General features: G+C 43.4%; 1 protein-coding gene across 3 annotated transcripts in view; it reads left to right on the plus strand.

The window, feature by feature from the left end:
* Positions 1-12,403, plus strand: part of rtkna (rhotekin a) — a gene marked incomplete at its 5' end in the record, with an annotated part of 51,823 nt that extends 39,420 nt beyond the window's left edge. For all 3 annotated transcript variants that reach the window (XM_079271010.1, XM_079271011.1, XM_079271012.1), the window contains 10 exons: positions 2,978-3,239; positions 3,869-3,922; positions 5,624-5,741; positions 5,826-6,044; positions 6,205-6,299; positions 6,885-6,991; positions 7,186-7,317; positions 8,276-8,441; positions 8,590-8,694; positions 9,963-12,403. In XM_079271010.1, the coding sequence (XP_079127136.1) occupies positions 2,978-3,239; positions 3,869-3,922; positions 5,624-5,741; positions 5,826-6,044; positions 6,205-6,299; positions 6,885-6,991; positions 7,186-7,317; positions 8,276-8,441; positions 8,590-8,694; positions 9,963-10,678 (1,974 nt within the window). In that variant the 3' untranslated portion in view covers positions 10,679-12,403. The remainder of the gene's footprint in view (positions 1-2,977; positions 3,240-3,868; positions 3,923-5,623; positions 5,742-5,825; positions 6,045-6,204; positions 6,300-6,884; positions 6,992-7,185; positions 7,318-8,275; positions 8,442-8,589; positions 8,695-9,962) is intronic.
* Between the last annotated feature and the right edge of the window lie 151 nt (positions 12,404-12,554).

Raw genomic sequence — 12,554 nt, forward strand, 5'->3', positions numbered from 1 at the left:
AGGTTGTATTTATGTGTGCCTGTGAGCATTTGTGAAAGATTATACAGAGAAAAGGAGTTCATCATCCCCACTAGACATTTCCCTGCTAATTGTTTGGTGTGTTTATCTCGTACTTCGGCGTTTGTGAGGGTTTATGTCAGTTTTACCGACATACAACCAGACGCGTGGATTAGAGGTAGATCTAGGCTGTTAGTGTTCTATTCTGAGATCCTCCTTAAGGAGAAGCCTGTCAATTTAGCTGCTCTAAATTCAGAACCCCCTCCTAGCAGCTCACTCTATAACCTGCTACATGAAACTGGACTGTGGTGACAGCTCCTTTACTCTGTACGTGTGTGTGTGTGTGTGTGTGTGTGTGTGTGTGTGCGTGCGTGCTATAAGAATGTGTGCGTTCCTTCAAAGTTGGCTGGCTAGCCTCCGGCTGAGTGGTGCATGGATGGTTTGTGGTGCCACTATTGACGAGGACATTTGGACGCGGCCAGAGCTGGGCTTTCTCTCCTTTCTCGGTTCACATTTTTTTTCCCACCTTTTTTGTTCAAATGTATTGCTTACCAGGAATCTTTTTTTCTGATTGAACAATAAAGCAATGATTTCTTCCCACAAAACAAGGTGGTGTATTCAAATTGTTAGTCAATTTAGGTTGCTATAAAAAGAGAAATACTTTTGTAAAAATTGAAATACTTGATGACATGGTGAATTGGTTCAATTAATAATTCATTATCTAAGTTTTCATCTAATCAACTAAGTTGATTTGTCAAAAAAATGTTTCATCACTGAATCTTGTCGGCATGTGTTGCTCTTTCCTAAAGTATCAGTGAAGTATTTACTGCAACAGAATCGAAAACATGAATGCAGGCTTGACTGTGCATTTTCCTTTATCCTCAGTTATGACTTATTATCTCTTCAAAAACTCTGAGACACTTGAATTAAAGAGAACCAGCTCAATCAAACAATAAACACTCATAATCAACAACACATGACCTGTAAAATTGAATTCTCCACTTGTACCTCGCAGACATCCAGTAGCTAAGTGCTACATGTTTATGCCATTGCTGTAATTTGGTCTCCTTTCTATCGCAGCCTAGAGTTCCGTAATTGCTTTTCAGTCAGTGACCGTGTTTATGTAATGGCAGGCTTATTTGTGTAGCTACATTGTGTTCAAGAGCCAGTGTCGATTTTACACTAAACATTATCTTCATCAGTGTAAGTATGCTCAGTCATGCTCTCATTTGGTTTGATGATTCTTCACTATGGCAGTGTTTCTGAGGAGGAATTTGCTGGTAATCACCGCCGTCCCTTTTAACGTTTGTACCATGTTATTGCAGCAAGTGAAACTGTAATGCATGCCAGACTATGACTTGCAGTGTTACATGTTTCGGTGGTATGGTTTAGAGACGGAATAGTTTGATCTGTGTGATTCACGGCTTCTTAGTGTCGCTTTCACCACCATGCAGAGCAAGTGTGGTTATATCCAAAGGAAACAAATTAGTTTTTCCAAGACTGCGGTGAATCAGAAACCACACAAAACCTCATCTGGTGCACTGCGTCCAAATGTGGACGTTTGTGTCCAAACTGCATTCATTCCGCTCCCACGGCTCCTCTGCTGAACAACGTGTGGGACTCGTGCTAACACGGACACAAAGAGGGTATGGAGGAGAAGAAAGACAAGCGGATTGAAGACGGTGAAGAGGAACGGATGGAGTGTGAGGGAAAGTGGAAGAAACTGAGCAGTGAAAGTATAAAAGCTCAAATCAAAAGAATTAAAAAATTCATAAGAATCGGCCAGAGAGAGCTTATAAATGAGAAACATTGGAGTAGAGGAGGAGAAGGTGCATTTATCAGGCAAAGAGAGGGGCGGGAGAAGAAGGGCAAAGGGAGCACTGGACTTCATTTGTGGGGAGATTGCGAGCTTGTTAATGTATCGCTGAAGAGGACACACACACACACACACATACATAAATACATTCAAATATTCCATCAGTCGGGCAGATGCTACACGGTATTTGTTCATCCATTCAGTATAAACGGAGAGTAACCATCATATTTTCCTAATTAGTTTCAAGCAGTTCTTTAAAGACAACCTTACTCGGATTGAAACAATTAATGTCCTGATGAGAACAACGGTGTTTTAGCTTTAAAAAAAAGAGCGCTGGCACTGGCACTCAAGGTCAACCCGGCTTTTCCTTTGCTTGGTCTTTGTTTGATTCTTGGATCTCTTTGTGCTCGCTCATCCCTCTCACCTCATATGTTAGTTCTTCCCCTCACGGAGTATTGTTTGAAGTACATGGATACGGTGTTTTTGTACTGCTAACAAAGTGGAGAGGGGCTTAGAGATTTGTTTAAACTCTGGACAGCATCATTAGAGGCAGAGCCAGAACCTTTACTGCCTGCATGTGTTTGAGTATGTGTGCATGTGTCCATGGTGTGTGTACTCCTGCGTAAGTGTACATTGTATGTTTTGCCCCAGATAAGCCAGGTCAAGTTTAGTTTAATAATATTGTATTTTTCCTTTGAGAGAGTAGCTTGAGGAAAGGAACCATGGCTAGAGGTGTGTGTAGTGAATATGTTTGCACTAAATGATTAAGCATCTGCTCAGCAGGGGTTGGTAAGAGGGCGAAAGGCCACGTGTGTGTGTTTTGTCCAGACACACACACACGCACACGCACACACTGAACAGACTCCTGAGTGCTTTCGGAGACACATCTCAGTAATGTGTCCACAAGTGACCTGTAATCGACTGCAGGCTAACACTCGTGATGTCTTCTTCATTTCTCCTATTCTTGCCAAAAAGAATTGCCCTTCTCTGTATTGCTATCTGTTAGAGAAGACACGCCAATTCTCTTCCTCCCTCAATTCACCCCTTGTACTCTTAATTATGTCTTCCTACATTTCCCAAAGATGTGTCATTATCTGTCATTTAAGACTTATTTCCCTTACACAAATTTTATTTCCCCTTCTCCACCATCCCTTGTGCTTGCAGGACAGCGACATCCAGAAGAAGATTGACCATGAGATCCGTATGCGCGACGGAGCCTGCAAGCTGCTGGCCGCCTGCTCCCAAAAAGACCAGGCGTTGGAGGCGGCGAAGAGCCTGCAGACCTGCAGCACGCGTATCATGGCCTACATGTCGGAGCTGCAGAGGATGAAAGAGGCTCAGGTCATGCAGAAGCTCACGCGGAGGTCGTCTGACGCAGGGCCGATGGACGACAGACTCCCGTGCAAAGGAAAAGTGGCCATCTCAGGCAAGTAAAGCCTTGTCTAAATGTCTGGATGTGTGTGTTGTAGGATCATTTTATGCAGGGTTATGCAAGGAATTTGTAAAAAGCACAACTTCATTTATTTATTGTTGGAGATTTGGATATGCACCAGCAATATATAAGAGAACCTTGAATCTTTGTGATGCCTTTAGTGTTACTATTTAATGCAGAGCTCCTCTTGTCAGGCAGAGGCTGACTGGTAGATGCTGCCTCTTGCAGTATGACAGCGGGCAGTCGGATGAATAACTATGGAGCTACTCTGTTTGCATTGCAGACGCACTGCAGGTATAATTCACACCAGGGACACCAAAACAACCGGTTCTTGTTTTGTTTGTCTTTAGAACATGATGAGAGGGTAAAATATATATATATATAAATATATATTAATATTAATATTCATAAGATGTGAGACAGGGAGCATGTGTGTTTTTGGTATGGAGGTTTTTTTACTCCATGTCTGGTACCCAGCTGGAGAGATACACAAACAGTAATTAGCTGTGGATACTTTAGCTAGTGACTGAGTGCACACACACATTCAGATAACCACTTCTCAGTTAGACAGTAAGGGTGATTAACGTTTTTGTGGTCTAATCCCCTGTCTGTTGTCATTACAGATCTTCGGATCCCTCTCATGTGGAAAGACACGGAGTACTTCAAGAACAAAGGAGGTGAGGAGACAACTCTGTATGTGTGTGAAGAATTGTATTGATGGAGTATTAATGATTTATGCCTATAGGATTTATTGATGATTTGCTTCTGAGGGAATGGTATGTGGCTTCACACACGGTTATGAAATGGCTCATTCAAATATGTTGAATGTGTGTGAAAGCTTTGTATAACCACAGGGGTGAGTGTGGGATTCCTCATGACTGAAGAACAAAATAAATCACATTTTATCATTGGCTCGTGGGCGAAACACTGATGTGGGCTTTGAGATTCCTATTTGAAAGATCTGCTGACCCATTGAACTGTGCAGACAGATCATACAGTAGGACATTCTCTCTACTATATGCATGGTCCACAGCACAGCTCCTGGAGCTGATAATTACAATATGTTGCAGCTTTACCTTTTCTCAGTATTTTCCAGGAACTGTTTTTTTTGTAGACATGAGGAGCTCCTGGCAGCACAACCTGACCCATCGTTCAGTCCTGCTGGCTTTGCTTTTTGGCACTGAGAAGCAACGGCAGCACACAGGTGCTAAACTGGGTCATTATTAGTAATTTAAGGAACTCACGTCTTTGTTCTGTGGACTATTACTGGGGACCATTTCGTCGTTTTTACGGCATTTCAGAATTCAATGGTGCACTGAAAATATAACAATGGTAATCATAAAAATGACTATTTGCTATCCCGCCTCCTCTTGATAATGTCAATGTGGGTTAACCCCCCTTGCTGTCATTATAACAGTGTCAGAGCTCATTCTCTCCCCCTGGCAGCTTGAATGGAATTAACCTGCATGGCCTGTGCATATAAATGAACTCAAGAGACAGGTAGTAGACTCTTAACAAAGCTTAATGAGGCTGTTAGTCAAGGTCATTAAGCACACCGAGACATAGACTGAGCCCAGGAGGTGAGGAGGGGTAAAGCATGTTCCTCCATCACGTGTCCAATCACATTCTCAGCAGAGCGTTGCGCTCATACTTTGAATGTTAAGTGTGAATATTAAGTGTCAATGTGCTGTATTACTGAGGAGCACATAAATAGGAGCGGACTACGTCTTTCAGCCTTTTCAGTTGGAACCTTGAATTTTGAAAAGTGACAAAATAAATACATTTTTGTCGTGCAGTAGTAATTATAAGACATAGAGGACCATCAGTCGCTTCGCCACACTATTTATATTTCAACAATTATACCCAGAGTACTATGTTTTTACATACATGTCTCACTGGTATTATTAATATGTTGGTGTGTCTGCACAAGGAATCACCATAATAGTTACCTATATTCATGCATGCCCGAAAGGCTATCGCAGCTTCTTTACAATGCACAGGCATTTTTTCACAAGAGCTCAATAGTTGTTGTAGCTCTAATTTGCTATTGCAAGATTAAGCACCATTGTGCTTCAATTTCAACCACAAAACATGCTTCATAGGAATTCTTGGCACAGCTGGTCAGTTCACAGATTGTAGAAGTGCTTGACAGCCAAGTGGAGGAGCTGATCTTATTTCACCTTTAACTACTCGGGTCATATTCCCTCTCTAGCCTCTGGCCTCAACACGTTGTTAAAGCACTTATCTCCATCTTGGAGGTGATGTTGTTTTGGAGCTGAACATGAATTTTTAAGTGATGCAGATTAATAAAAGATGTCAACGTATCACGTAAACCTTTTTTTCTGTTTTGTTCTGCCGTTCCACCTCGTCCTTCGTAGAGCTTCATCGGTGTGCAGTGTTCTGCCTGCTGCAGCTGGGAGGAGAGATCTTTGACACAGACATGGTGATAGTGGACCGGACACTCACTGATATTTGCTTTGACAACACCGTCGTATTGTAAGTAATCTGTCTCACACATAAACTGACATGCTCACAAAAAACCCTGATATGGTCATGTTCATCATGTGTATCCTTCCGCAGTAATGAAGCCAGCCCGGGTTTTGAGCTGCGTGTTGAGCTGTATAGCTGCTGCTCAGAGGACGACTACTCAACAGGCAGCACGCCAAGGAAACTAGCCAGTAAACTGAGCTCGTCACTAGGGCGATCCGCTGGGAAGAAGTTCCGGGCAGCCATGGACCCTGGGCCATGTAGTCCTGTTGGCAACGGAGCTCCTCTTCTACTGCCAGTTCCCTCTGTGCCGTAAGTTTAAATATTAGCTAGTTTACATGTTGAATAGAGGAAGAAATTAAATATATTCCAGAGAATACAAGTAGGCATCTTTATGGAGACAATTTTTCACTGTGAACATGCATTCTCAAATGCAAAATGTATTCCCATCCCCTCCCTTGTGTGTTGACAGGGGCCCTAAGTACCACCTCTTAGCTCATACCAGCCTGTCACTGTCGCACGTCCAGGACAGCTTTCGCACACATGACCTCACCATCTCAGGCAATGGTGAGTGGCAGCCGCCTTCAATCTGTCTCCTCACCATCTTTCCCTTTTCTCTGCCAATCCAGCCATCTGTCTGTTTTTTTTGTGCTTCCCTCACTCCTAACTGTCTCTCTTCCCTTCCTTGCGTTCTAATAATGTCCCTTAATTTCTCTCCCCTTCCTTCCTCCCCCCTCCTCTCTGTCCTTCCATGTTCTCTGACAGACGAGCCATTGTCATGGTCACAGTAATAACGTCTGTGCTATGAGGTGACTGCTGTGTAAAGCTGTAATGATGTGGGCTAACAAGGGCCCAGACCCTCAGACAGACAGGCCCCTAGTGTTTTATTCATTGGCTTTTCAGCCTGCTGTAAAATTTCATTGCTGCACTTCATGACACTCCCTGCAGCTGCCAGTCTTTTATACCCATGTGCCTTGTTTTGTGTTCATAAGGGGCGCAGTATGATGACAGGAAAAAGTGTGTGCGTCTCTTTGTGTGTGGATGCACATGACTATACATGTTTGTGTGTACATTTTGAATGTCATGTGGGAATGCTTTTATTTGTTCGTGATGTTTATTTCCGCCCATCCATCTCTCTCTCTTTCCCTGCAGAAGAGTGTTCGTATTGGCTGCCGCTCTATGGCAGTATGTGTTGCCGCCTCGCAGCTCAGCCTCACTGTATGACCCAACAGATGATGAGTGGATGTTTGAAAGTTAAGGTAAGTTGGCAGGTGTGTGTGCGGCAGTGGCGGGAACTATGCCTTTCAGGGATTCAATAGATTTTGGTTTTGTCCTGGTTGTCCTTTTCTCCTCCTCCACTTTCCTCCTCTTCTTCTTATGTTGCCATCTTTCTTTGTGTTTCTCTCCCTGTCTTTCAATCCGCACTTCACTGATCTTTTCCTCTACCCCGCAGCAGTTGGGAGGTGAGCCTCAGAGTTGGACAAAAGTGTACGCCGTTCTAAAAGGAACAAGCCTTTTCTGCTACCACCGGCAAGAAGATGTGGAGGCTACCGTCGAGCCAGCTTTCACTATTGCCATCAACAAGGTCAGCAGAGGAATCACAAAAATGGAGAAACTATCCGGAATAGAGTAAAGAGCTCCGGAGGTTGAGCCAGCCTGACACATCCCATATAGTTGTGTTGTTTTTGGTAATGCCTGAGGCATCGGCAGCATAGATGGAAAGGATTTGGGTTTGTGGATTGCTGCCAGTTTGAATCTCAAGGCAACTGGTTGACTCTAAGCCAAAGTAAATAAAAAATGAGCTCTTCTCTTATCTACTAGTAAGGGTGCCCTTGAGCAAGGCACTCGGCCCTCAGTTGCCCCAGTAGAGCTGTTCAGAAGCCAAGCATAGAAAACGGTTCTGTTCTGTGTTAATGTTCAGCAATGCTAGAAAAGCGCAGGCATGTCCTGATAAAAGGCTTCCAAGATTTGAAAATAAAACCTGTTCATCCAACTAGGTATCATAATTCTCTCATCCAGTCATTCAGACAGTCAGGTTATTGATCATCTTATTTCCTGTGTCTGGGAGTTGATGCCTGTGAGGCTTCTCATTCCTTCCCTAGTGACTCATTCAGTCTTGTGTAGCCTCTAACCCTGATCTCCCAGCTGACCTAAAGCCAAGTCAGTCAAATCAGGTCTGTGTGATCCTTTGTTGGTTGTCTGTCCTAAAGAGGAGCGCAGTGTGACGAATAGATGAATAGAACAACACTGCCATCTAGTGGTCATAAGCAGACGTAGACGCATTTGGAGTAGAACGAAGATGTGGGAATTGGGAGTCTGCATCTTTTTGTTGGTTAATTGCTGAAGGGAAATGGATTGGAAGAGGACTAATTAGTGGCGGTGCGAGTGAGCGCTTATTTTCAGTGGGGACCTCCAATTACAATTGCCGTAATGATCACTTGTTGCGGCACATAATTGTGTTAGTTCAGGAGTGCTGGCATTTATTCCTGATTGTATTCATTTTGTGGTAGATGATTGTATGCTTTGTTGCTCCCGTGTTTCAGGAGACCAGAATACGTGCGTCTGAGAAAGACCCTCAAAGTAAAGTTCAGAATATCTGTATCAGTAACCAGTATGGAGGTGAGGAGGTCACCCACACCCTGACAACAGACAGCCGTGAGGACACACACCGGTGGATGGAGGCCTTTTGGCAACATTTCTACGACATGAGTAAGTACTTGCTATGCTCTAACTGAAGTGTGTGATACATATACTACCATAACGACGTAAAGGACTCCAATTCAAGGACGTACACTGTTGTATATTCTGGATCTGCTGCTTGGTGCGTTGAAAGTGACAGTTTGTCTCCAACATACAGGCCAATGGAAACAGTGCTGTGACGACTTAATGAAAATTGAACTGCCATCACCAAGGAAACCAGCTCCTGTCACACCAAAACAGGGCTCGCTCTATCACGAAATGGGTAAGAGCTCTCGCTGATTATGTCACTGCGGATATGCATAAAAGAAACGTTTTTGCTCACTTTTAGCCGAAGAAATGATTTGGAGGAATAAAAGCGAAGGCAGGGAAAGAAAGCACTGTGCCTGCTTTGCATGTGACTGTATGTAGCTTTAATTCCTTGGGTCCATGTGCATGAGAGATCCTGTCGTAATTAAACTTTCCTCTCCGATATCTCAAACTCACACTCTCAGTACTGTAGAATAGAATGGGTCTTATCTCTGACACGCTGACTCACTCTCTGTCTTCTGTTTTCTCTGTTCCTCTTTGTCCTTTCCTGTTTTCCCCGTGTGTCCCGAATCCATCACTCCCTGGCTATTTTGTCCTTCTTTATTATTTCCTTGTGTCCTCATACATTATTCATGATCAACGGCACATTTTTCATCAACTTCCACCATTCATATTTCATGGGGGAATTATCTTAACCCTTGAGTGAATCTTTTCTTCTTCTCTCATCATGCCTTAACATTCACTAATAAACATGAATCAACCTTTTTCACTTTCTCTCATGACCATCAAAACACAACTGAACCGGTTGCAAACATCCTATCCACTCCATCCCTTCTCTCTCACCAACCTCCCTCTCGGTTTTCCTAACCCCTCCCCGGCAGCTCCTCTTGCCACACCCTCCTCTGAGGGTCTTCTGCTGCAGGATAATGCTGTGTCTGCTGAGATTCGTGCTCTGCTCTCGTCTTATTACAACGACAGGTGATGTAGCAAGAGTAGTGCTCCACATAAATGATGTTGAGGTAAATGTTGCAGTTCGGGATTTACTGCAAATCCAGGATCAAAACATGACAGGACAGGATATTTTTGTTTCATGATCACTCATCATAATTAAATGAACATTAAGACGTGCAGAGTGCACACATCATTTGTTTTTTGTTGATTCTTTTTTTCATTATTCTGCACAACTGTACAATGCATTACCAGACATGACATCTAATTTGATTTCCTTATGAACACAAGAATACATTTCAAAGTAACTCACACACTTCACAAACTGCAAGTATGTCTCTAAATCTGCCCATAATCCATACTTCCAGTGGGATCAAATTTTTCATTCATTTTGGCATCAAAACCATCCTAATCCCTGCCTTAACAAATAAAAGAATATTTTAAAAAAACAACTGGATTCATGTTCCATATGGTAAGAACTTCCAGTTTGAAAAACCAGGCCCGAGTCCAGTATCCAGCAGTATAATGAAGCGTTTTGCTGCGTCTCTCCTGCAGTTATTGAGTCATCCAATGACCTCACCATCACTGTGTCAGACATCCTGGCTCAGAGAATGCGGGAGCTGGAGCTCCGCAGCCAGCTGGGAACTTCCCCCACCTGGATGTCTGTGTTTGAGGAGAACAACCCCAAAAGTGATGGCCGCCCCCGTCCCTGTACTTCTCGCCTCTCTGGCTACAGCCCCTGTACCCCTCATGGACTGCCCCGGAGTCCTGTGTGCCCTCACCGCTGCCCACAGCTCAGTCTGCTGTCCTCAGATGCAAGCCTGACCTCAGACAGCGACAGTCACTGCAGCACCAGTCCCTGCTCCCATCGCCATGGCTGGCCCGAGCCTTCTTCAAACTTCTCTCTCTTGTCATCTTCCCCCTCCCGCATGAGGCCACGCACTCTGTCGCTGGATGCTAAGCTCAGCACCCTTCGAGGGAGGGGGTACGGAGGAGGAGGGACCCTGCAGTGCCCCTGCCAGCCACCTCCCTCCTCGCTGCTCGCCCCGTTCCCCGTCTCCTCCCGTTCACCTCGGTCACAGCGCAGCACACAGACCACGCTCTCTTGCTCCAGCTCCACTTCCAGCAACAGCTCCAGCAACAGTGAGGGCAGCCACAGCTTTGAGTCATCTGAGGGAGCCCCCTTCTCAAGGCCCTCCCCGGCTCGACGCAGCCTCAGGAACCTCAAAGCCAGACTTGATCCTCGCAACTGGCTTCAAAGTCAGGTGTGAACTTGTCCCGCCTGAGAGACCTTTTACACTGGCCTAAAGGCAACAGTTAAAAGTGGAAACCATGGTTTAACTGGCTTAACATATATGTGAACCAAGCTCAGGCAGTCAGCTCGGCCGCATGCACAGCCCTGAGGAGGATAAGCTGCCTTTACTGCCTCCTGGTGGAGGACGGATCATGAAAGACCCTCTTAGGGCGAACTGGAATGTCTTCTAACACAAAGGACAGGTGACAATCACTGCAGGCAACTGCACATTGCTGGGTTGCTGCAATTTTGAAGATGGTCCAATACTAAATAGGAGGTACTCTGCTTGCTTTTGAGAAATTATTATGGCCCTGCTGCTTGGGAGAAAGTGATGCTAATAGCTAAGGACGTGCTCTAATAAACAGGCCACACTGGGCCTAATGTCTTTCCATGGACTCTAATTCTGAAACTGGTTTTCTTTTGACCTTATGAGCCACCCTGGCTCCTCAAACAATGTTTCAAAAATCATCTCTTTTAATGCACTTGCAGTATTTTGACTGGATGTGTCCTATCTGTATTTTATAGATCAAGGTTTGCAGTGAAAGCCAGTGAGCATGTGGCAAGATGAACACAAGGTATAATCAGTCAAGAGTTTTCAAATGTTAGAAACTGTTAAGTGTGGAGGTCAAGGTTTGAGTCTGTACTGTCTACTGTGTCTACTTCAGTGTATATGCATCTAATTATTCATACAACAGATGATCTTTGTGCTTCTCCTGAAATGACTATGCACCATTTTGTTTGTTTTTGCACATGATTTGACTTCAAAGTTAAAATGATGAACTACTTGAGATCATTTCAACAATGAATCTGGTGAAAGCTTAACTTTATGCAAGTGCTCATACATACTACTGGTTATTACTGTGATGTCTTCTGGGTAAAAATCTGTCCTCTGGTCTTAACTTTCACACATTTATCTGCACACTGACGTCATTAGAAGTAGGTAATAGATTCTACATACACAGAACAAACTAGAATAAGCTGACATGAACCAAAGCTGAAGTATTGTTGAAAAGCCATTCCTATAATTCTGCTACTCTGCAGTTTTGTAGGATTCCATTAAGATTTCCAGTTCCTGATTTTTGGAATTTCCAATAAGATGTGTGACCTCCAGCAAACAGATATTATGCAACACAGAGACATTTGTTAGAAATGATTGTATAGGGGCTGTATTCTAAGCAACTTTATATGAAGCCGAGTACTTAAATCAATCCCCAGTCAACCATTAGGTCACGACAGTGAGAGCAAGAATGAAATGGTGGATTTACACTGCCATGTATTTATTTAATTCTGTAAGTTCATGCCATTTGGACAACTCTTAACAGCAGTTTTTGTCACAAGAAAACAATCATCTAACTCAAATCGTATGGTCTGTGTGTCTGTCAGTGCAGTAACCTCTTCTACTCTCTCTGTATTGTTTACGGTGGATTTTACTTTAACAGTTTCCCTCTTGGGGCTCAGAAATCAACAATTTGACTAAGAATTAAAACTGTAAAGTGTTTTAAAAACATTTGTTACTGTAAATTCATTTTTAACAAATAAACCTCTCTTTTGTTATAAATGCAGCTATATTGATACCTGATTATTATGTTATCAGAAGATGTGCAGATCTGTACCGGTTACGTCTGGATAACATTGAATGTTATAACCTTTGCAAGTTCTGCATGTTGGCAGGCTTTGTGTTCTGCATGTACACCGTCCTAGAAGGCGAACATAAGCTGAGAAATGTGGAAATCTCATGTTTAAATAATATAACATTAATTGTAATAAATGTTTTATCAATTCAAAAATGACCCTTTTTCTTCCACATTTTTGTCTACATGAAATAAATTGAAATATTACACGGAAGTCTGTGC

The sequence above is a fragment of the Melanostigma gelatinosum genome (genome assembly GCF_949748355.1).
Source record: "Melanostigma gelatinosum genome assembly, chromosome: 6".
Taxonomy (NCBI): domain Eukaryota; kingdom Metazoa; phylum Chordata; class Actinopteri; order Perciformes; family Zoarcidae; genus Melanostigma; species Melanostigma gelatinosum.